Raw genomic sequence first — 26,220 nt, forward strand, 5'->3', positions numbered from 1 at the left:
GGGGGAGAAGTATAAAATACAAGGACACCAAGGACTTCCAGGACAGAAGGTGGTATTTCAAAAAGTGGAATTGGGGTGAAATTATCGGGGATAGAAAAGATCAAGGTTTTGGATGGGGGAAGATAAGAGATGGTGGTGAACAGCTGTTTTAAAGACCTGGAGGGTGGAGTGGGATTGAAGAGAGTGAGGGAGTTTGTTCCAGAGGCGGGAGAAAAGAGGAATGAAGGAGTGAAGGGTATTTTGTGTATTCAGGAGATTTTGGGTCTTTGGCATCTTTTAGGTCTTTCAGATCTTTGGGTATATTGGGTCTGTGGGGTCTTTAAGGGTCCTTGGGGTGTTTTGCATCTTTGGGGTCCTTGGGGTCATTGGGGTCTTTTGGGTCTTTGGGTTATTTTGGGTCCTCTGGGTCATTTAGGGTCTTCGGGATCTTTAAGGTATTTAGGAGTCTTAAGGGTCTTGGGTACTTAAAGGATGTACAAAGGTCTAAGTGGCCGCAGCAGTGGCCTCGAAAGGTATATTTTAACAGTATGTAATTAATAGATGTACATAATTAATATACAGGATGCAACCAACGTTCAAACAGTACGTAATTAATAGATATATAGTCACATGGCTTCACAGACCATGTTTTTCGGTTTTATATATATTTGAAGAAGAAGAAGACGATTTGGTTACAAATATACCTACACACAACCATATACATTTGCTGCATTAGAATGAGATTTTGTCCACTGTCAGATGAAGTCGTACTTTTGGAAGAAAAAAAAGGTGGTTGAGATACAATTATTCATTGATGGAGAGCCATGAACATAAGGTGAGTAATAGGACACCATGAGCTCAGGTAAGCTAGCAATGGTAAATGAATGAGGTCACATACAGCAGAACCTCGAGCTTTGCAATTATCACAACTTTTACAAGGACATACCAATAGATTTGGCCCATCATGCCTGCACTGCACCAACCCCAGGATCCATCACCCATCCACGCACGATCTACCCACAAGTCCTCCCAATGTCCCTGTGCCCCTCTATCTCCAATGCATCTCTGTACGCTGTAGGAATTCTTCTGCACTTATTTGTACTTTTCAATATCTTGACCATCTCTACCATATCCCTTCTTTTCAAATGTATAAAGTCCGTGCTCCTTCAGCCGCTCCTCATGGCTTAGTCTAAATATCCCCAGAATAATCTGGTATCCCTCCGCTGAACCCTCTCGATGGCAGCTTTGTCCTTCCATGGATGTGGTGACTCGAGCTGCACAATATTCTAGATAAGGCCTCACTAAATTTCAATACAGAGTTAAAATCACCTCTTCATTTATATTTTATACTCTCACCAATCCTACCTTTATTACTTTGAAATTATTCAAATGGTTGCCTGCCCATGTTTTGTAAGTCACACCTCCAACACCTTTTCCAAACCTGAACTCGAGCTATAACAGATCCATAGTTCCCCAATCCTTCTCTGGAACCTTTCTTAAATAACAGAGCCCCTCTGGGCCGGTGCTCCTGCCTCACACCGAGCTCGGCCTCACGTTGTTGAAACCAAAGCTTTCAGAATCATTGGAATCTCCCGCGATGAAGCTAACTCCGAGGGCCTCTCACTCACTCACCGCAGGCAGGTTGGTGGTCTTTCTGTCTCCTCTCCGGCCTAGCTAGCTCCCCCTGCTCTGTTGTTAGGGTTAGGGTCTGCCAGCAATCTTCTTCTGGTGAAACTGCCAAAATCAAGACTCTCTGCTCACCTTCACTCCTCTTTTCTCCCACCGCTGGAACAACCTCCCCCATTCCCTTCAATCCCACTCCTCCCTCCAGGTCTTTAAAACAGCTGTTCACCACCATCTCTTATCTTCCCCCCTCCAAAACTTTGATCTTTCTACCCCCGCTAATTCACCCCAGATCCACTTTTTTTAAATACCGACTTCTTTCCTGGAAGTCCTAGCAGTGTCCATTTGTTTTAACCTCTCCCACCCCCAAAACCCTCTCCCTCCCAACCCCTCTCCCTCCAACAGATCTCCCGATGTCCCTGTTCTCTACTGTTGAACTTGTGTGCTTCCCCCTCTCTCCCCATCTTGTCTCCCGCTCCCTTTATTATATGTTTTATGTGTCCGTTTCTGGTTTTTTTGTGATTAATGTTCGCTCTTACACGAGCCTCGATCTTGTATTCCAAAAAAAAGAAGAAAAAAAAGTTACATTTGCTACTCTCCAATCTTCCGGTACCTGCCCTGACTCCAACGAGCTGTTCCTTAAATATATCCGCTAACACCACGTGGCTCTCCCACCTCCCACAATAATCCAGGATTCATGGAGCTTCATCATCCCTTAATGTCTCCAGCCGATTCATCACTTCATCCATTCCAACGTGGATCTCTTCTAAAAGCCATTTTCTTATCTCCGAGACAGATATTCTCCGCCATTTGAAGTTCCCCCGACTGTTCCCGTGTAAATGTAAAATTATCCCCGTCCTCCAGTTGGATTTCTAACTGAACCACGTCTCACGTCCAGAAAATACGTCATACCCCTCACCATCCATCCTAGCATCCAGCTCTTCCATCTTTCCATTCACTTCAAGCTCCAGGCATTCACGTACAACACTTTCAAACTTCACCTTCCATTAACCACCCCATGCTGCTCCAACGCTCTAATCACATCCTCGGTCTCTAATCGAGAAACAATCCCAGTTTGTTTCTCACGAACCCCGGAAAGTCTCGCTGCCCCTGACCTCATGCACTCACTATGACCGTGCAGGGATCCCCACATAGTCACAAACCCAAACCCCTCTCCCCTAAACCACCCCTCCAAACACTGGTTCACATCCGTCGCTCTATTACAGAAATCTCAACTAACTCCCAACACTTCACACCCCACATTCTTCAAATGCTCCCCGAAAACGCACACCTCCTCTTCAAAGGTTCCAAGCAGATCCTTCCCACATCGTTACTCCAGCACGCACCACCACCAATGTTCCCGGACCGCAACCCAACATCCAACATGTCATCAATATCCCTCAACCTCCCCTCAACCTCCCCTACTTCATACAACATAGATCATTGATATGCAGCAATCGTTGAAATACATGTCACTGTGGTTGCATCCGCCATCCAAGGTGGATGGAGGTTATGTTTTCACCCTTGTCTGCTTCTCTGTCTGGCTTTGAACAGGATAATCTCAAAAAGTTGTGGACGGATTCGAATGAAATTTGGCAGAGAGATAGTGCATGTGACAAGGAGGAAATCATTTGATTTTGGTGAAGATCCGGATTCGGATCCTGCTGGTAGAATTTTTTAAAGTGATTCTTCACAATTGGGAGATTGGGCCAAAAACGGTACATCGCAGAATATCTCAAAAAGTTATGGATGGATTTGGACGAAACTTGGTGGACAGGTTGTGTGTCTGACAAGGAATAATCGATTCAATTTTGGTGAAGATCTGAATATGGATTCGAATATGAGAATTATTTAATTTTTAAGTGATTCTTCACCATTGGGAGATTTGGCCAAAAACTATACATAGCAGGATATCTCAAAAAGTTATGGACGGATTTGGACGAAACTTGGTGGATCGGTTGGGAGTGTGATAAGGACGAATCAATTCGATTTTCGTGAAGATCTGAATATGGATTCAGATACGAGAATTATTTAATTTCTAAGTGATTCTTCCCATAGGGCTAAAGGCGATACATAGCACGATATCTCAAAAAGTTATGGACGGATTTGAACGAAACTTGGTGGACAGGTGGGGTGTATAACAACGATAAATGGATTCCATTTGGGTTAAGATCTGAATATGGATTTGGATATGAGACTTATTTAATTTTAAAAGTCAAAAAGTCAATAAAAGTCAATTTTAAAATTAAAAAAGTAATTTAAAAGTCAATTTTAAAAGTTTCTGTCAACCCTCGACTCGGATTCTGCAACTGGACCTGACGGCATCAGCCCACGGGTCCTAAAATCCTGTTCTTCCGCTCTTTCACTCCCTCTCTCTGTTCTCTTCACCCTCTCTTTTGCTCAAGGTCATCTTCCATCTGCTTGGAAATCTGCCAACATCACCACTTTGCACAAAAAAGGTGCAAAAACAGATCCCAGCAACTACAGACCAATCAGCCTTCTCCCAATTATCAGCAAAGTCATGGAATCCATCATTGCTTCAGATATGAAATCTTTCCTCTTCTCCAATGGCTTGATCTCTGATCATCAATTTGGTTTCAGACCTGGACACTCTACTCTGGACATGCTGCTTCTGCTTTCTCAACAATGGATGGAGGTCCTCAATGCCAAACAGGAAATTAGAGCAGTCTCCCTTGACATATCACGTGCCTTCGATACGGTCTGGCACCCCGCTCTGCTCACCAAACTCTCCTCTTTTGGTATCCATGGAAATCTCCACGCATGGCTGGCGGACTTCCTCTCTAATCGTAGTCAACGTGTGGCCCTGAATGGGTTTCTCTCATCTCCTCTTCCTGTTCAGGCTGGAGTTCCCCAAGGCAGTGTTCTGGGCCCTGTGCTTTTTCTGGTCTTCATCAATGATCTCTCTGACTCTCTTGAAAATCCTCTGTATCTCTTTGCTGATGACTCTACTCTCTGTCGCTCCATTCTTCATCCCTCAGATCGGCAGTCTGCTGCCTCCTCACTCTCTGCAGACCTGGACAAAATCACAGACTGGGCAAACAAGTGGAACATGTCTTTCAATCCTGACAAATCTCACACTCTTACGATGTCTCTCCGAAAAGACCGACTGGACAACCCTCCCATCCACTTTCTGAATAATCCTCTCCAAGAAGTTCTGTCACTCAAGCTTTTGGGTCTCACTATCTGCCATGATCTTTCCTGGGAAAACGACATTTCAAATCTGGCCTCCAAAGCCAGTCGCCGACTGGGCATCCTCCGTCGTGCAAAGTCCTTCCTTGGCACACCTGAGCTCCTCACCACATACAAGGCTTTCATCCGCAGCTCAATGGAATACTGCTCTCCCCTCTGGGCTGGTGCTCCTGCCTCACACCTAGCTCGTCTTCACGCTGTTGAAACCAAAGCATTCAGAATCATTGGAATCTCCCGCGATGAAGCTAACTCCAAGGGCCTTTCACTCACTCACCGCAGGCAGATTGGTGGTCTTTCCATCTTCTACCGACTCCTCTCTGGCCTTGCCCCCCCAGCTCTCTCTGGGCTCTGTCCCGCAAATATTCCTACAGGTCGCACAAGATCTGCCTGCAACCCTCTTATGGTCAAACTGCCAAAATCAAGACTCTCTGCTCACCTTCACTCCTTCATTCCTCTCTTCTCCCGCCTCTGGAACAAACTCCCTCACTCTCTTCAATCCCACTCCACCCTCCAGGTCTTTAAAACTGCTGTTCACCACCATCTCTTATCTTCCCCCATCCAAAACCTTGATCTTTTCTACCCCCGCTAATTTCACCCCAATTCCACTTTTTTGAAATACCAACTTCTGTCCTGGAAGTCCTTGGTGTCCTTGTGTTTTATACTTCTCCCTCCACCCCCCCCCCCCTCCTCTTCCCACGCCTCCTCCCCCCAAGCCCTCTCCCTTCCACACATCTCCCTGCTCTCAAATGTTGTGTTTGTGTGCTTCCCCTTCTCTCCCCATCTTGTTTTCCGCTCCCTCTTTTTGTGTGTTTTGTTTGTCTGGTTGATTTGTTTGTGAAGTAAATGTTAGCTCTTTCACGAGCCTCGATTCAGTATACAAAAAAAAAAGAAGAAAAAAAAAGAAAAGTGATTCTTCACCATTGAGAGATCGGGTGAAAAGCGATATACAACATGATATTTACTCCCGCCAGGCAGTAATGCATTCGATCGTGTCCGTGTGTGTGTGTGAGCGTGTGTGTGTTCGTGTGTTTGTGAACAAGATATCTGGAAAAGTTCTGAACAGATTTGGATGAAAGTTGGTGGGATGATTGCCCTTGGGATAAGGAAGAATTGATTCGTTTTTGCTGAAGCTCAGGATATTATTCCTAATCCAGGAATTTTTTGAAGGATTTTTTTACCATTGGAAGACAGGGCTCATTTTTATTTTTACATTATCTTCTATATATTCCATATTTAACATTGTGATATGAAAATAGTTTCATATTTGTTGTAAATGTAGTTTAAACTCGTGGTTATGCGTTAGAGCGGTGTATTTTGTTAGCAGCGTCGTCTTCAAGGTTCTTTTTTTTTCTTTCTAATAGACATATTCTGTCATTTTAAAACCACCAAAGTGTGTATTAGGTTTCCCCGTTTCATAATATATATCGGTTGATACGTATAATGCTTTGAAACTGTTGTTTTTTTTGTTGTTGTTTTTTACCTCAGAAGAGAAATCGACATTTAGTATTTACCTCAGCGAATGTCAATCGCGGTGTCAGTATTTGATGAACTTATAAAGACAGGTGAGTTATAAGTGTGACCAGCATGTGCACGGGATTCTTCCCAGAAGAATGAGTGGTCGCATTAGCTTGTGCGACTTAAAATGAGCGAGTTTTGTTTTGACGTTTGGGCCAGTTTTACATGTTGTATCCCTAAGGAATGAAACGAACGTTTTTCTGGCTTACAATTTTATTTGAAGTCACAAATGCCTCAAAATACACTCGCTTACATAGAATTGAACGCTGAATGTGAAAATGTAAGTGAAATTGTCTTGTTTTTTTTTAACATTATCTTCTATGATCTATATATTCCAAATATATATCTGTGCAGTGTCTGTCTTGTGTTGTCTTGTGTTGTGTTGTCACTGAACAAGTCCCTCAAACTTTTGTGAAATCGTACTATTCCAACTTGACGCACGGCGGGAGTATGCGCTCTACTGAGTGGCGTTCTAGGTAAAAAAAAAAAGTAATGGACGAGTTATGACTAAACGAGGTGGATGAGTTGGTTAAGTGACAAGAACGAGCCAATTCGATTTTGGTTCAGGTCCGAATCCAGATCCGGCCTATCACTGAGATACAAAACGAACTGTTCAGCCTTGCGGCCTAGTGCTGTTCTCGTTATGAATGTTTGCGTAGCTTTCCTGGCACATCAACTCGTTTGAACTCTACGCGGCCGAGACGACGTCAAAACAGGAAGCCAAAGCCCCGGCAGGGCCATACCCGAGGGAAGCACCTCTGTTTAGTTTGGGGGAAATGGTGTGCCCCGAAACCGCCACCACAACTGCTCAAAGACTGATAAGCACTCTCAAACAAAAAGTGTGTCCTGCGAAAAGGATGAATGAAATGGATTTTACTGTCTTTGATCGTGACAATGATTTGAATGAGAAGAAGAAGAATACTTGCAATAATATTATCATTACTATTATTTCTATAGATTGGCAACCATTGTGCGGACTTGATGGGGCCAATGGCCTCCTTTCAATGGAACACGTATTATTATTGTTATTATGTTAACCAATATCAATCCCACTCCCACTCCCACTCCCAGATTGTCTCCATCAATCCACGTGCACAACTCACTTCCAATCGTTCGTCCCACTTCACCTCTCGTCTATGGAACGATCTTCCAGTCACACTGCTCAAGATGTCAACTCATCATCACCTCATGCCAAATCCTGTGTGTACTTTTGACCTTTTTCTGCTCTTCCTATTTCCGTTCTTCCATCTACTTGCCCTTCCCTTCCTGAACATTCTCAATAGTTATGGCCTGCTGCCCTCTGTCTTTCACCTCTTCCATGAAGCAAAATATATGTACACAAATAAAATACTTACATGAGGTATAATGAAAAACATCATGCTAGATTAAAAATGGGCCTGGGTTTATAAAAAGTAAAAGTCATTAAGTCTGGGTTCAGTTGTCATGCTGGTGCTCCATAGGAAGGGCTTTACATCAACATAAGTTCTTCTTTAAAATCCCTTTATACTGTATGGGATGAGGCCGACAGGTACTGAGCTGCTAATCTGCTCTGTCCACAATACTCGTCCACCACCCTCTATCACTACCCATCTCTACTATTGGGGATGCCTCTACGTCTACGTGGTGGTTGTACCCCCCAATGCAAGTTGGTGACCAAATCTTCCCCATTCTTTCCTGCTGGATTCGTCAGGGCAGCGCGGTCGCGGTCAGAGTGCCGATCGGTCCCCATGGACCGGCCTTTTCTGTGTGTCGTCTGTGTGTCGCCTGTGTCGCCTGTGTGTCGCCTGTGCGTCGCCTGTGTGTCCTCTGTGTGTCGCCTGTGTGTCACCTGTGTGTCACCTGTGTGTCGCCTGTGCGTCGCCTGTGTGTCCTCTGTGTGTCCTCTGTCTCCTCCTCTGTGTCCTCTGTCTCCTCCTCTGTGTCCTCTGTCTCCTCCTCTGTGTCCTCTGTCTCCTCCTCTGTGTCCTCTGTCTCCTCCTCTGTGTCCTCTGTGTCCTCTGTCTCCTCTGTCGTCTCCTCTGTCGTCTCCTCTCTGTCGTCTCCTCTGTCGTCTCCTCTGTCGTCTCCTCTGTCGTCTCCTCTCTGTCTTCTTTGTCATCTATGTCCTTTGTCTTCTGTATTCTGTTCTTTCTTCTCTCTCTCACACTCTGTTGTGGGCCTGACTTTGTGAAGGCGAGGGTACACCATCCTGGATGTGGGGGATCCTGGGGCTATACAACAACAACAACCAGCAATCTCTCTCCACTTTCCATCCTCCTCCACCTTTGACATCAAACTTCACACAATCCTCCCATCTTAACCATGCTCTTCCACTTTTTTTCTTCTGCCTCTCTCTCTTTCAACACGTGCTCTTTTCGGAAGTCAATCTTCCTCACGGACTAAATGTCCTGCACACTTCAGCCAGATCTTTACCAGCTTTCCCATCAAGCTCATTGGCACACCAATCTCCTCCCTCATTTCATCCATCCTTCGATGCACTCTCTTCAGTCCTGCAATCCTCCTGACCCATTTGTTCTCACACACCTGCAGCTTCTGTTGGTGCTGCTCATGCAGTGCAGCCATCTTCAGAGTTTATAGGTATGTCGGAGTTACACACAACCTCAGAACTTTCCCTTTCAACTTCCTCAACATTTTCCTGTAAGTCATCAAACCCTTCACTTTCCTCCATACATACGTACCCACTTATCACCTACTCTGTACACATGACTCCAAAACCACCATCACCAGACACCTTTCCACGCAGGTACACAAACCTATTTCCCTGCCTTATCTTCCAGTGTAATTGTCATCAAATTGTAATCCTCCAGTGCTTCTTGCATCTCTTGCTCATTCTCCGCTACTACCGCCAGATTGCCTGCTTGCGGTAGCTCTCTGAGAACGTCTTTCATTCCGATCAGTTCCATCACCATCATTAGTGGGGCTAAGTGTACTTCCGTGCTGCAAACCGATGTTAAAGCAGAACTTCTCCGACATTCCAGGTCCAACCAAAACGCTTCCTTTCGTTCCCTCATACTTGCCTTCCACCATCCTAACTTCTGTTTCAGGCAGTCCCATCAATCTCAGTGTCGCTGTCAACATCTCTCGGGAGTTTTTCCCAAGCCTTCTCAAGGTCCACAGATCCTAGCGCCATTCAATAAGGACAATTCATTTTTCGCAACCAAATGTTGAGAGGTATGCGAATATGTGGGAAAGAAGGTGAAGTGATATTCTGCCGTGAGCCCTCTCTTCCTTCGAATTAAAAAAATAATTAAATAATTGAATTTAAAATGACTATTTCCCTTGTAAAGTCTATTTTTCTATTTTCATGTACAGGGTTGAGACTCATGGAAGAGCAAGAACAGAATGGAATGTAGCTAAATGTAAAAATATGAAAAAGGCAAAACCAACAGCAGAATAAAGATGAGAGTGAGATCAAACGGAAGGGGAGAAGGACCAGCGAGGGATGAACAAACTACCAAATGAAAAGAGGGCCGGAGGTAGTGGTGAACAGCTGCCTTGAAGCCCTGGAGGGAATAATGGGATTGACCAGACTGGGAAGTTGGTTCCACAGGCAAGAGAAAAGAGGAACAAATGAGGAGGTGAGCAGTGAGCTTGGATTTTGGGAGTTCAACAAGAAGAGGGTTACGAGCATGCCATGTGTGCCCTGCAGAAACCTGAGAGGGAGGGACAGAGCCAAGATGGCAGAGAATGCCAGACCAAAAAGGAGGTGGTGGAATACAGAGAGGCCACCAACCTGTCTGCATTGTGAAAGTAACAGGGCCAGAGATTCAACTTTATCGCAGGAGATTTTGAGGGCCTTGCTTTCCACAACATCAAGAGGGGAAAGGTGTGAGGCAGTTGCACCAGGCCAAAGGAAAGAGCAGTACTCCATCAAGCTGCAAAATTGTTTGCATCAATAAGTACGCTGTCCATCAGATGGGACATTAAGCCATGCAGTCCACCAGCATTTGACAGTGGGCATTATAGATCCCAGGGTGCCTTTCACAAGAGCAGGCCATTGTGTTATGGGACTTTGGCCAAATTTTAAATCTTCTCCTGACTCCACCTGTCAAGGAATATGCAACCACCTTCCCATGGTGCTCTGGGGACTGGGCATACAAATACGGAAAAATGTTGCTACACTACCCAGACAGTTGGCCGTGGGGGGCAGCGAGCCCCCTTTTGGGCTCGGAAACAAAAAAGAGAGGGAGGGGCCAAAATTTCACAATTATTGTTAATGTACTATAACTATACAATGAAAGATAGTCTGTTGGGAGCCGTTGGTGACGTATGTGGATGGACAAAAGGACCACCGAGGCACTCGGAAACATGGTGGTGGGATGAGGAAGTTGGAAAGAGGATTGACGAGAAGAGGAAGAAGTTCAAGGAGAGGCAGAAGGGGAAGGATACGGGAGCAAAAAAAGCAGAGCATGAAAGTTATAAGGCAGCCAAGAAGACTGCAAAGAAAGAGGTAGCAAAGGCGCAGGAGGCATGTAGGAAAATGTTCGGAGAACGCTTGGATTCGGAAGAGGGTCAGAGAGCGGTATTCAGGATTGCAAAGCAGATAGCGAAAGAGAGGTGTGATGTGATGGGGGTGAGTTGCTTGAAGGATGAAGTGGGACAAATCGTTGTGGACCCAGATTGAATTAAAGGAAGATGGAAAAGATATATGGAAATGCTGTTGAATACAGAGAATGAATGGGATGGCAACATTGAGAGTAACCCAGTTTTAGGACCGGCAGAGAAGATAACTGAGAAGGAAGTTGAGGAAGCGATAAAAGCAATGAAGAGTAGAAAAGCGGGAGGGCCGACGGGAGTTGTGGGAGATATGTTGGAGGCAGCAGGAAGTTGGGGTGTGAAGAGAATGACAGAGATCTGTAATCTGGTGGTGAAAGAAGGCCGCATTCCAGTGGACTGGGAACTGAGTACCCTCGTCCCTCTATACAAGGGGAAAGGTGACCTTCTGGACTGTGGCTCGTACCGAGCGATAAAGTTATTGGAGCATGGAATGAAGGTATTGGAAAGGGTGTTGGAGAGAAGGATAAGGAAGAAGGTGAAGATCGACGAAATGCAGTTTGGATTTATGCCAGGAAGAGGAACGACAGACGCGCTCTTTATTGTGAGGCAGTTGCAGGAGAAGTACATGGAGAAGAGGAAGAAGTTGTTTCTTGGGTTTGTTGATCTGGAGAAAGCATTCGATAGGGTTCCACGCGAAGTATTGACATGGGCATTGAGGAAGTTAGGAGTGGAGGAATGGTTGATCAGAGTAGTGATAGCAATGTACAAAAGAGCACGCACAGCTGTAAGGACGAAGGATGGGAACAGTGTTGAGTTTGAGGTGAAGGTGGGAGTGCATCAGGGGTCGGTACTAAGTCCACTACTATTTGTAGCTGTGATGGAGGTGCTGGCTCAGAACGTAAAGGAGGGTTTACCGTGGGAGCTGTTGTATGCAGATGATCTGGTGTTGATTGTGGAAAGTATGAATGGACTGAAGGAAAAGATGAACAAGTGGAAGGAATGTATGGAGACAAAAGGACTGAAGGTGAATATAGGAAAGACGAAGGTGATGGGAAGTGGTAAAGCATGTGTTGAGGTGGAAAGAACTGGGAAGTGGCCGTGTGCTGTGTGCAGGAATGGTGTCGGAGTGAACTCCATTCAATGTACAATGTGCGCTGAGTGGGTTCATCAAAAATGTAGTGGTCTGAGAGGGTCATTAACCAGTGTGGCAACTACATTCAAATGTAAGGTGTGCACAGAGGGAGGTGCAGATAGAGGAAATGTTGAGTTGGATCTTGGAGACGGCGTGAAGCTGGAAGGTGTGAAAACATTTTGCTACCTCGCAGGCATGCTGAATGGAGAAGGTGGATCAGACTCGGCAACGGTTGCTGGAGTGAGATGTGCATGGAAGAAGTTTCGGGAACTGAGTGGCGTGCTGACGGGGAGGGGAGTGTCGTTGAAGCTGAAGGGAAAGGTGTATGCTGCATGTGTGAGAAGTTTTATGATTTATGGGAGTAAGACATGGGTAATGAACGTAGAGCAGCAACGAAGGCTGGAAAGGGTGGAAATGGGAATGGTTCAGTGGATGTGTGGAGTATTGTTGAGAGAGAGGAAGACAAATGATGAATTGTGAAAGATGATGGGAATAGAGCCTGTGATTAATGCTGTGAAGTGGAACAGGTTGAAATGGTTTGGTCATGTGTTGAGGAAGGATGAAAGTGACTGGTTGAGAAGAGTGATGGAAATGAATGTAGAAGGAAGTAGAGGACGGGGAAGACCGAGAAAGACTTGGCTAAAGATGGTGGGAGAAGAAATGCGGGTAAGGGGGTTAACAAGGGGAGATGCAGAAAATAGGGCAAAATGGAGAAGATTGTCATGCGGACTGCAAGGCTAACCCCCGCTCTGGCAGGGAAAATGGCCTTAAAATGCATGTTGTACGATAACTATACAGACATGACAATGGGAAATTAAGCTATAAATTGGAAAATAATTAATAATCACATGCCACATATTGATGAGGTAAAATAGTGGCACTCCAACAAATCGAGGAAGTCTGAGAATCCAACAAATTGTGGACTGATGACGTAGATGGCACTATGTTCGTTTTTTGGTATTAGTTTATGGTTTTTTGAATATTGGAAATACCACTCAATGTGTTGGACTGTTTACTGTACATTCCCTACTGAGGACATACCACTGGGATCCGAGATCAAATTCCCACATACCGTGAAGGGGGTTGGGGGAATAACTAAGAGTGACAATAATATAACAGATGCTTTTATTCCCAAAATGTCTATTTGACACAAGACTTCAGTGGATTGTGTCTCAGCATTTTAAAAGGATTTAATTGGCTGTAAACAAGGTAAAAACAAAACAAAAGCAACGGTTCCCCTTAACTGCAGACCTATTAGCTTACTACACCCAATCATCAGCAAGGTCATAGAATCCCTAACCGCAGTAGGAATCAAATCCTTCCTCTTCTCTAACTGTGTGACCTCACATCATCAGGTCGGATTCAGACCAGGTCACTCTACCTTGGACAAACTGCTTCTACTCAACCAACAATGGATGGAGGCCCTCAATGTCACACATGGCATCAGGGCCGTCTGTCTACACATATCTGATGCTTTTGATACAGCCTGGCATTCCACCTTAATCTCCAAACTCTCTGCCTATGGAATCCGAGGTTAACTCCAGAAATGACTTACTGACTTCTTCTTCTCTCGGAGCCAACGTGCGGCTCTCAATGGAATCCATTCATCTCCTCTCCTTGTAAGGCTGGAGTGCCCCAAGGCAGTGTTCTGGGCCCAGTTCTACTCCTGATCTTCATCAATGATCTCTCTGACCATCTGGAAAATCCTCTTTATCTATGTGCTGATGACTCCACCCTCTGCCGTGACATCCCTCATCCCTCATCCTTCAGATAGGCAGACAGCAGCCTCTTCCATCTCTGTGGACCTTGATAAAATCACGAGCAGGTCAAACACTTGGAATATATCTTTCAATCCTGACACTTTAAAAAAGTTTATAATTTTTTTAACAAAAATATTATTATTTATGGAGCCCTGCATCAGCAAACTTTGTTTCTTGGCGTTTCTCTTTCTTTGATTTGCTTCTTCTGATTTCTCAGGTTTTCTTAGCGTTGCTCATCTACAGAAACTGATTGTAGGTTTCATATCCACGTCGACAACTTCCATGATGCACTTTCACAAAAACGTCTTCGATTTGTGGATACTTTAAATCTCAGGCAACACATTTTCTGTTACACCCATGTTCCTGGTCATATACGCTGGATCTCATTTCATCTCAAGTTATTGATCCGGGAGTATCTTTATCAAATCAATGACTCCCATTGATTGAAAAACACTCCCTTTTTTCCAACCATTCATTTATCAATTTTCTCTTTCCTTTACTGAAACGGTCACATCCACTGTACCTTATATGAACCAACATGACATTACCATCACTAATATTCAACACTTGAGCAAGATATTACTCGATTTTATCTGTTTTATCACCTCCCTTATGCTTCTCAACAATCTGTCTCAATTTATAACGAGACACTTTCAAATAAACTCCAATCAATCTCCTTAATTTACGACTCAATTACCTAAAACTGACAAGTGCTGTCCTTGGTTTTGTTGGCGATTTGCATTTCCAATGTCGCAAATAATGTCACAATTTTTTTGTCATAAATAAACTTCGAAATTGGGTGAGAAGTCTCTTCACACCGATTCCATCTCCATCACTAGCTAATTAATTTGCTGCGGCCTTTCAGGATGAGATATTATGTATTCGGTGAACATACAGCAGACATCGGAAACTTTCATCACTCTCTCGTGTTTGGATCACTTCTCATTCACAAGTCAAGATGCAGTTTCGGAAATCACTGGTAACTCTGAAGAAAAGATTTATCTACCTGATCCAGTTATATCAACTGACCTCGTTCCCTTACTTTGTCATCTCTCTTCTTCTTCTTCTTCTTCTTCTTCTTCTTCTTCTTCTTCTTCTTCTTATCTTTCTTCTTTAACAGCCAAAATTATTCCCACATTCTTGGGAGGTTACCTGGGGAAAGGTTCACCCATGATTTTAGCCTTTCATGAATCGAATGCCAGGCCAGACGTTTGACTAAGGTTAGGGCAGGAATTTGTTATTTGGTCATTTTGCCGGGCGATGGCTCGCCTGCACTTCGCAAAGGACACCATGGGATCTTTCACCTCCACCAACTAATGCCAGCAAACAGGACGCCTGTTTAACGTGTCCATCTGAGGGATGCCTTACACTGCCTGCGAAACACCAAGATGACAGTTTATAGCTGACTCGAGATTCAAACCCAGGCGAGACAGCTTCGAGATAAGTGTGCATATGTCAATGCTATCCTGCCAGCTTGCGGTGATTTCTGCCACTCATTGTTAGCAGGCTTGCCTATGTGTTCTCTCAAACGATTTCCACCAACATCTCACTGGTTCCCAGTCCAGCACAGGACACCGGACGGATTAAACTTTTTTGCTGATAGCCTTTGAAGATAAACAAATTGGTTCCTGCTCACATTTCTGACCTGATCACACCTTACACCCATGCAAGAATGCTGTGATGCAACATCAGGAATCTCCTGGTAGTTTCTCGCATGAGGACGGAAATGTCTGGCGATCTTGCATTCTTTAAACTAACGTGACTTGGCGTGCTCCGCGCGCCTCACCACACGTCGTTTCAAAGGGGTAGGCATCTTGACCATTTCGGTGTCTTTTGGGTCTTCATGGTGTTTTGGGTCTTCAGGGCCATTTGGGTATTCAGGGTCTTTTGGATCCTCTGGGCCTTTAAGGGTATTTTGGGTCTTTGAGGTGTTTTGGGTCTTCAGGGTATTCGGTGTCTTTTGGGTCTGCGGGGTCTTCAGGGGCTTTTTGGGTCTTTGGGGTCTTTTGGCTCTTCTGGGTCTTCGGGGTGTTTTGGGTATTCGGGGTGGTTTTGGTCTTCAAGGTGTTTTGGGTCTTCGGGGTGTTTTGGGTATTCGGGGTGCTTTGGGTCTTCGGGGTGTTTTGGGTCTTCGGGGTCTTGTGGGTCTTCGGCGTCTTGTGGGTCTTCGGGGTGTTTGGGGTTTTTGGGTATTCAGGGTCTTTTTGAGCCTCGGGGCCTTGAAGGGTATTTTGGGTCTTTGGGGGTCTTCAGGGAATGTTGGGTCTTTGGGGGTCTTGGTGGTCTGAAGGGTCTTGAGGGAATGAAAGGGTCGTCAAAGGTCTGAGGGGTCTCAGCAGTCTTAACGCAATTAAGAGGGTTAATTAAGAGGTTGGTAATTATATTTGAAGAAGAATAAGACGTTTTCGTCGCATATATACATACATACATACATATATACCATACATACATACATACATACATACATACATACATACATACATACATACATACCGAACCATATACGTTTGCTCTATTATAATAAGATATACTCCTTAACTGCGGAACTATGTGTCGATGTTCAAAATTTCTGTTTCTGCAATTCGGGGGAGGCTTACACTTGGCGATCGCCCCTGACTTACCCTTGGTCTGTGATCCAATGATAGCTATATTTTTTCGGTCCACCATATGTAATCCTTGATCTTCAATATTTAGGGATAGAGTGTAAATTAAGAAAATGTCTCTCCATCTACAATCTATCCAGAAAACTCAACATCATAAAAACCAGAGGAAAATTATACAAGTCAAAAAGGTGATTTTGTTAATTAGGTCACAATCTAAAAAAAAGTAGGTTAAGGACACAAAAAAAGAAATATCAGGTGCACAACTTCAGTGCAGGTACACGATTATGATGCAAGAACATCTTGGAAGGCCAAGCGGTCCTTAAGATTCCACATTGGCAAAATGGACCGATGACAAACAATGCGTTATTTTTTTCAGACCGCCATTTGACCTTGACCTTTAACCTGGAGTGGTAGGATGCAAATTAAGCATAAATGTCCTTTAATATACACTATCTAGGGAGGGCAATTTCATTCTGACCAGACAACCCTTGGTGGAGTTTTGGTGAAAAAAGGTTTAAAATGACTACAATTGGGCAATGACCTTAAAAATTAGGTTAACGAGCAATGGCAAGCTGGCCTCCAAAGCCAGTCGCCGACTGGGCATCCTCCGTCGTGCGAAGTCCTTCCTTGGCACACCTGAGCTCCTCACCACATACAAGGCTTTCATCCGCAGCTCAATGGAATACTGTTCCCCCCTCTGGGCCGGTGCTCCTGCCTCACACCTAGCCCGGCTTCACGCTGTTGAAACCAAAGCTTTCAGAATCATTGGAATCTCCTGCGATGAAGCTAACTCCGAGGGCCTCTCACTCACTCACCGCAGGCAGGTTGGTGGGCTTTCTGTCTTCTACTGACTCCTCTCCGGCGTTGCTCCCCCAGCTCTCTCTGTGCTCTGTCCCCCAAATATTCCTTCAGGTCGCACAAGATCTGCCTGCAACCCTCTTATGGTTAAACTGTCAAAAGATAGGCTCTCTGCTCACCTTCACTCTTTCATTCCCCTTTTCTCCCGCCTCTGGAACAAACTCCCCCACTCCCTTCAACCCCACTCATCCCTCCAGGTCTTTAAAACAGCTGTTCACCACCATCTCTTATCTTCCCCCATCCAAAACCTTGATCTTTTCTACCCCTGCTAATTCACCCCAGATACACTTTTTTTGAAATTCCAACTTCTTTCCTGGAAGTCCTTGCAATGTTCATGTGTTTTATACCTCTCCCACCTCCCCCCAAGCCCTCCCCCTCCCACATTTCTCCCGATGTCCCTGCTCTCAAATGTTGTGTTTGTGTCCTTCCCTCTCTCCCCAACTTGTCTACCGCTCCCCTTATTTTAGTGTTTTTATGTGTCGGTTTGACTTTTTGTGTGATTAATGTTAGCTCTTTCACGAGCCTTGATCTTGTATACAAAAAAGAAAAAAAAGAAAAGGTGCTCGCCCTGTGGGCGGGGCTTCAATTGGGAGGCCCAAATGAAAAGGCTACATATATGAAATTGAAGGCTTTTTTTATTTTAAACGATTTATATAAACATCCGTTAAATCATATCACACGCAAATCATCAAAATCTAAACAGTATTTGTAGAATTTCAATAAAAGCCACATCACTGTTCATAATCGGTAAATATTATTCCATAGTGTTTGGAAAAACTTAAAAATTGGTAGCTTATTTTACTCCAGGGTAAAACTCCAGCTTATTTTACTTTATTTATTTTAATTATTTTAAAATTTTATTTATTATTTTACTCCAGCTTATTTTACTCGGGCTCCCAGAGGGACATCACCCAGGATTACCCACCCAAAATATCGTTGCGATCGGTTCAGCCATTTTTGCGGTACCTGGGAACAGACTGACTGACAGCCAGACAGACAGACAGACATTTGGTGAATTATAGTAAGATATCAAAAAAATAAAATAAACCGTGAATACTTTTTATTCCCATTATTGATGGAAAATGGCATTCCAAAAGTCCCAGCCATCTTCGAAATAGAGCTCGGATATTGATATAGTTCAGAAATTTGGAGTTTAGGGAGTGCTGCAGGAAGAAAAGAAAAAAAAATTCTAAATGGTCGTTTAGACCGAAGGACCTAGGGGTCTAAGAAACTGTGGTACCATTAAAGATGGGGCCGCTAATTGTGGAAACAAACCCGATACCAGCAATAAGCCTTCCCCTATGCTATAGGGTAAGGTTTGACTTGAGGGCTGCGATCAATCGAAAATCGTTGATGGTTCCCAGTAAGGCCAAGAGGTCCTGGGTTTGAATCTGGCCAAGCGCAATGACAAATTTTCGGCATGTTCCTCAAAAAGTGGGACACCCTCCAGGAACCACAATTAAATCTCTCCTCGTTTTCCCATCTCTGAGAACAAATCTACAAATCATCACCTGTAAAGCACTTTGAGATTTTGTTTAAAAGAAAAGACAGTGATTGCTCCGGAACAAAGTCAAATAGCTTGTTGCTGTCACATCCACAAAATGCTACTCACAGACGTTCACCAAAATAAAATTCATTGCCTCACAACTTATGATTTCCATCACAGTAAGAAAAACTCAAAGTGCAAATGAAAACCCAAAGGAGGCAGCAGGAACACGAGCTATTTCTGAACCCTTTCATGGAATTATTATTAATGCAACAGTTTAAGATATTTCAAAATGTGGAAAGAACATTGATTGCATAAAGCTCTCCCGGGAACAGAGTTCCATTTTGTGTTCTTATTTTTAAAAGCCTTGGCTACCCACAGGCCTGAGGCCCAAGCAGGGCACAAAGTAAGGGTCACAGTTTGTTATCTTTTGGTAATTATATATATTTTTTCTCTCTTAGAAAGACATCCTATTCCCTCATTCTTTCTTTTAGTAGTAATGTCATTCTACAAAAGGTTATAAATGTAAAAATGAAAAGGTATAGGCTACGCAACCACTCTCACCACCACCTCCCACCCAAAAATGTTTTTTAAAAAGTAATCACAAATTTGATTCTATATAGATGATTTTAAATTTGCATTTGCTTGCAGATAAAGATGACAGGGAGGTGACTCGAAAGAGAGCACCGTATTACCAGGTCAGAGGTATTTTCACCTCCTTCTTTCGTATGCAGCATAAGGCTGTCGGGCAGCATCATCGGCTGAGGGTGCCGCTGATGGAATCCTCTCTGCTGGTTAGGGCAGTTAGTTGGAATTTGTTGAGGGTGACTGATAGCTCACCTACTCTTCGCGAAGGATACCGTGGGGTCTTTAATATCCACCATCCAATGTCGGTAGGTCACTCCTGGGGAGGTGACATCTGTTTTTGATGCCCATCCAAGGGACGGCAAACACATTGATGAATCAGCTTGCCTGTGATGCACCAGTATGACAGTTTATAGCTGTGTCGGGATTTGAACCCAGGTTAAACAACTTAGAGGTGAGCGTGTGCACCTTTAGGCCATCCTGTCAGCCGATCCTTAACCATGATTCTGTCAGTAGAAATGTACATGATTTTGGGAACCAATATTCCTTATACAGTTATACATACACTGTTGGTCTTTACACAAATGAGTGGTCAATCCCATCCAAGGTATATTCCACATAATCAGTGCCCTTTCACAAGCAAAGTTCAAACATGACGTGTGAATACCTCTTACAAATACCGGTGCTTGCTTTATACACATAAATTATTAGTGCAGGAGACGGGTTTTGTAATCACGTGTGTGTGTGTGTGTGTGTGTGTGTGTGTGTGTGTGTGTGTGTGTGTGTGTGTGTGTGTGTGTGTGTGTGTGTGTGTGTATATCCCCCGTGTGTGTGACCACTCTCCCCGGTGTGTGTGACCCACTTTTGTGTGTCCGGGCCGTAACGTTTTTACCATTTGAGCTATTGTCATCAAATTTTCACCAAAGATTCATTCGGATAATCCGGAGAAGAAAAATTAATAATTTTGGCAAAAGGTTAAAAGGTCAAAGGTCAGCCTCACATAAAATCATCAATTTTCATCCAATTGACCTGAAATTTAAATAATTTGCATATTTGGGTCACTGAATTGGTTCACCATTCAAAAGCTACAAGCCGATTGTTTTTGATAAAAAGAAGGTCAAAGGTAAAGGTTGCGTAAAATAGTCAATTTTCATTTTTTTTTTTTTTTTTATAACTGTTTTTGTTATTTTGAGCATACAGAAGTAAAAGACGTCTGAATACAAACAGACGCGTGGATGGGATTTGCCTTTTCAGATGCTTTCTAGTTGTTTTTGTGTTTATCAAATAAAAACATTATGATTTTCCTCTTCTTTGTGTGAGCTTAACCATCAATGCTTATCAAAATGCAATCATCAACAACCCACTTCCCCTTAACCTCGTGAACCCTTCATTTCCTCGCTGACCCCACAATTCACTTTCAACCAACAGACCCAAGTCTGCCCGGACCGATTCAGCTTCAACAGATAAACTTCACCGCACTTTCCACGTACAGCTGGCCGGCAAGTTTGAATTGTGATACAAAGCAGAAGCCACACACCGAGCCTCAATCACAGGCCGAGGTAGAGCAGCAGCATGCAGAGCAAGATGATGTCGGGTGGCATTGGATGCTCAGATTAGCAAATGAAAAATAAATTACACTAAGGGATATCTAAAGCAGGTATACCATACAAGTCGTGCAAAACTGTGTATGATCCGTACGCATTTGCACCGGCAAAATAATTCATTACCTTACTCTGCTGAGCAGTAAGAATAGAACAGTGGCCCGGAGTGAAATCCCAGATCTTTCTGCGAGGCTGTGATATTGTAGGAAATGGTTGGCAGAGATGGGAAAAAAGGGACAAGGAAAAAGAGAGAAGAAAGAGCAAGCAGCAAAGAACACCAGGAAATAGATACAGCTAGATGATTACAGGAAGAGGAAAACATTTTAATGGTGATGGTCAGTTGTCATCCACATGTGCTGTTTTCAACCTCCATAATTAAATACCTGATTAATGCAGCTACCTGTGCACCCAACATGAGATTTATCCAAGAAAAAGAAAACTGCTGATATACTTTTGAAAATAATTGTTTTTATATATTTTATCGATCACTATTCGACTGACCAACTGCTTCCAACGTTACAACAACAACAACAACATGCATTTTAAGGCCATTTTCCCTGCTAGAGCGGGGGTTACTCTTGCGGTCCCCATGACAATCTTCTCCATTTTGCCCTATTTTCTGCAAAAATTTCCAATTTTCCAATTTCCAAAAATTTCCAATTTCCAAATTTCCCAAAAATTTCCAACGTTACAGAAAAAAAAATTTCTTCCCTTCGTGTCCTGCAATGATGGTGACTTCATTTTCACATGCTCTGCTGCTGATCACACAGAGATAAAACACCTGTGTGATCTCTGTGTGATCTTGGTGGATCACACAGAGATAAAACACCATCTGGCCTTCACTTTGAGTTATCGACTGGAATTCGCCTCGGGGGGGGGGGGGGGGGGGGGGATCTATATAAAACATACGCAGCAGGGGAGCCGATGAGTAGCAGTGTAGGAAACCGGAACCCAGAGGGGAGGATAGTGAGGATAGGGAGGCTTGGAGAGAAAGGGGGAGAAATAAGGAAGGAAGGGTGGAGTTGGGAGTAAGGAGGGCTGGGAGGGGGAAGGAAAGGGGAGGGGGAGGGGGGGGGGATTTAGTTATTGTGAACGAAACGATGCTGGAAGGTAGTGTTGAAAATTCCGCCATTTTTTTGAATTTACAAAGTGTCAAAACAAGACCAATTGTCTAAAAATGGCAGAGCTAGCCTTGGATCTGCTGAGAGGAGGCTCTGCTGACCCCCCCCCCCCCCGCCCCCATCATGTGACCAGATACTCAGCTCTGATTGGTGTACATTTGAGGGACATACATACATACACCGGATGGACAGACAAACGCTGTTCCAGATGGCATTGCCCTATGGGCTATGCCGTAGAAATATGGCTGCCGAACCAATGACGTCATCACTTTTTTTTCTCAACCAATTTATCCCAAGATCACGGTCAAGAAATTTCATACTGATCGGAAGAGCCATGTTTAAACTTTTTGTCAGAGATATAGAGGTGAAAAGTTTTTCGGTTTTCCAAGATGGCGTCCGTACCACATGACTTATGACGTCATAATTGTCATTGAAAAGTTCTGCAGGAGAAGGCACTCCTATGGTGAAAATGTCATGTCAATCGGACCAACGGTTGCAGAGAAACCAAATTTTAAAGGAAATAAATCTGCAAAATGCTGGTGGAAGGAACATACATACATACACATACACATATACATACACATATACATATATTACACTGGACGGTTAGACAAACTGTTCCAGCCGGCATTGCCCTATGGTCTACACTGTAAAAACACACCAATCTCCTCTTCGTCTTCTTCTTTTCTCTTGTTTGTCAAAGTTTATCGATGTGCTTTGCACTTGGGATAAAATGGAGAACATATTTATCTGCTTAACATCGTTCATTCACAAAATCAATTTGTCAATGATTCCGACTGCTACTTGCATAAAATACATGGAACATATAACCATCATACGTGTTTATCTTAACGAGTTGTTTGTTCATCAAAGCACTCACCGTATCTCGCCCATTCTCGATCTCAGAAAAGAACTTAAACCACTCTTGTGTCTGCGCGTTCAGCTCCTCCATGCTTCCGTTGCTTTCCTGGTTATGGGTGGGAAGCAGGTAAAAAAAAAACGTCACCTGAGGACCATCAAATTGCCAGTGGACTTTCATAACCCACCTGCCATTTTGTAATGCTCAAAATGAGGAATATACCTCTTTCCGATGGAATCATTCCACTTTAAAACGTACTTCGCAAGCACATTGAAGGGTTTTGAGGTGACCAATTCCTCAATGACTTGGTTTTTTGGGATTCCTCAATGCTTCCCAATTGATAAATGGCAAATAATAAATTGAACTACAATTTAGTCCAATAAGTTAATTTAGTCCAATAAGAACTACTATTTAGTCCAATAAGTATTGAGACCATGTCTTTCAATCCTGACAAATCTCACACTCTTATGATGTCTCTCCGAAAAGACCGTCTGGACAACCCTCCCATCTACTTTCTCAACAATCCTCTCCAAGAAGTTCTGTCGCTCAAGCTTTTGGGTCTCACTATCTGCAATGATCTTTCTTGGGAAAACCACATTTCCAAGCTGGCCTCCAAAGCCAGTCGCCGACTGGGCATCCTCCGTCGTGCGAAGTCGTTCCTAGACACACCTGAGCTCCTCACCACATACAAGGCTTTCATCCGCAGCTCAATGGAATACTGTTCTCCCCTCTGGGCCAGTGCTCCTGCCTCACACCCAGCTCGGCTTCACGCTGTTGAAACCAAAGCTTTCAGAATCATTGGAATCTCCTGCGATGAGGCAAACTCCGAGGGCCTTTCACTCACTCACCGCAGGAAGGTTGGTGGTCTCTGTCTTCTACCGACTCCTCTCCGGCCTTGGTCCCCCAGCTCTCTCTGTGCTATGTCCCCCAGCTCTCTCTGTGCTATGTCCCCCAAATATTCCTTCAGGTCGCACAATATCTGCCAGCAACCCTCTTATGGTGAAATTGCCAAAATCAAGACACTCTGCTCACCTTCACTCCTCTTTACTCCCGCCTTTGGAACAAACTCCCGCAGGCTCTTCAATCCCACTCCTCCCTCCAGGTCTTTAAAACAGCTGTTCACCACCATCTCTTATCTTCCCCCATCCAAAACCTTGATGTTTTCTATTCCGTTAATTCACCCCAGATACACTTTTTTTGAAATACTGACTTCTTTCCTGGAAGTACTAGCATTGTCCATGTGTTTTTACCGCTCCCACCCCCCCCCCCCCACCCCGCTACCCACGCATCCTCCCCCCAAGCCCTCTGCCACCCACAGATCTCCCGATGTCGCTGCTCTCAAATGTTGTACTTGAGTGCTTTCCCCTCTCTCTCCCCATCTTGTCTTCCGCTCGCTTTATTTTGTCATGTGTCCGTTTTTTTGTCATTGTTAGCTCTTACACGAGCCTCGACCTTGTATACAAAAAAGAAAGATATATATATATATATATATATATATATATATATATATATATATATATATATATATATATATATAGATATATATATATAAAACACAGTTTGTGTGTGTGTGTGTGTGTGTGTGTGTGTGTGTGTGTGTGTGTGTGTGTGTGTGTGTGTGTGTGTGTGATGTTACCGATAGACTCCTAAACGGAGAGGCTCACGTGCTTGATATTTGGCATAGACATGGCCATTGAGCCTGGGAAGAACATGGCCGACCTAAAAAAAATTATTTCATAATATTTTTTTCCCATATTTTTACCTCAGCGCATTTCAGCGAGGAATATTATGCACGGAATCTGAGGCGGTGGCAGAGCAGCGCGCTGATTCGCTCAGAGCGATCACATGATGTTCCTTGCCGCCATAAACTCACAGTTACGCGTTCGCACGTAATTCAGAGCAAAAAGCGATTGCGTTTTTTCACATTTCAGCGAGGAACATTGCCATTCACACCACATAGGTTTTTTTTTCTTTCATCTTTAGATCCATATTTTTTTTCAGCGAGGAATATCATACATGGAATCTGAGGCGGTGGCAGAGCAGCGCGCTGATTCGCTCAGAGCGATCACGTGATGTTCCTTGCCGCAATAACTCACAGCAAGTAGCATAGATTTTAGCATGATTAGCATTTAGCATGATTTAGCATAGATAGTAGCATGTTTCACATAGATTTTTTTTCAGCGAGGAATATTATAGGTGGCTGAATATCTGAGCCGGTGGCAGAGCAGCGCGCTGATTCGCTCAGAGCGATCACGTGATGTTCCATACCTGCCGCCAGACCATTGAACATAAAACACAGTTTGTGTGTGTGTAATGTAATGTTACCTCCCCTCCCCCCTCCATCCTCCCTTCACCCCCTTCCCTCCCCCTCTCCCTCCCCCCTCCATCCTCCCCTTCCCCCCTTCCCCTTCCCCCTCCACCCTACCCCTCCCTTCCCCCTCCACCCTACCCCATCCTCCTCTTCCCCCTCCCCTTCCCCTCCCTCACTTACCCTCCCCCTCCCCCTCCCCCACCCCCCCTAGCCCACCTCCCTCCCCCTCCCTCTCCTCCCCTCCTCCACCTCCTCTCCCCTCCCCCCTATCCTCCCCCTCCCCTCCTCCTCCCCTTCCCCACCTCCCCCTCCCTCCCCTTCCCCCTTCCCCCTCTCCCTCCCCCACCCACCCCCCTCCCTCCCCCACCCACCCCCCTCTCCCCCCTCTGTCCTCTTCTCCCCCCTCCATCCTCACCTCCCCCCCCTTCCCTCCCCCTCCTCACCTCCTCCCCCCTTCCCCTCCCCCCCTTCCCCTCCCCCTCCTCCCTCTCCCTCCCCTCCCCCTTCCGCCCTCCCCTCCCCCTCCATCCATCCTCCCCTTCCCTGCCTTCCCCTTCCCCCTCCACCCTACCCCCTCCCTTCCCCCTCCACCCTACCCCCTCCCCTTTCCCCCTCCCCCTTCCACCCTTACCCTCCCCCTTCCCCCCTCCCGCTCCTCCCCCTCCCTCCCTCCCCTCCCCTCCTCCCCCCTCCCTCCCCTCCCCTCCCCCTCCCCCCTCCCTCCCCTTCCCCCTCTTCTCCCCCCTCTCTTCTCCCCCGCCCCTTCCCCCTTCCCCTCCCCTCCCCTTCCCCTCCCCTCCCCTCCCCGCCCGGCAATGCCGGGTACTTCTGCTAGTATCTATATATATATATCTGTGCAGCGTCTGTCCTGTGTTGTGTTGTCCTGTGTTGTGTTGTCCTGTGTTGTCACTGAACTACTTTCTCAAACCTTTGTGAAATCGTAGCAAACTTCTGGAATGCACATATCTCTCCCGTTGGTATGTCCTAAGGGTATTTTTTTGAAAAAATTTCCATTTTTTTTTTTTTTGGGGAATTTTTTTTCTTCAACTTCAATTGTATATAAAATGTGATATCACGTAT

The 26,220-nt window shown here is 44.7% G+C and overlaps 1 protein-coding gene across 1 annotated transcript in view; it reads right to left on the reverse strand.

The window, feature by feature from the left end:
• LOC137432951 (sorbin and SH3 domain-containing protein 1) overlaps positions 1 to 26,220 on the reverse strand; it is a 446,359-nt gene that overhangs the window by 115,483 nt on the left and 304,656 nt on the right. Inside the window, exons 14-15 of the mRNA XM_078783773.1 lie at positions 22,851 to 22,937; positions 20,976 to 21,041 (exon numbers count right to left, since the gene is read on the reverse strand). Of these exons, the coding sequence (XP_078639899.1) occupies positions 20,976 to 21,041; positions 22,851 to 22,937 (153 nt within the window). The remainder of the gene's footprint in view (positions 1 to 20,975; positions 21,042 to 22,850; positions 22,938 to 26,220) is intronic.

This window comes from Myxine glutinosa, chromosome 8, assembly GCF_964187855.1.
Source record: "Myxine glutinosa chromosome 8, kmMyxGlut1.1, whole genome shotgun sequence".
NCBI lineage: Eukaryota > Metazoa > Chordata > Myxini > Myxiniformes > Myxinidae > Myxine > Myxine glutinosa.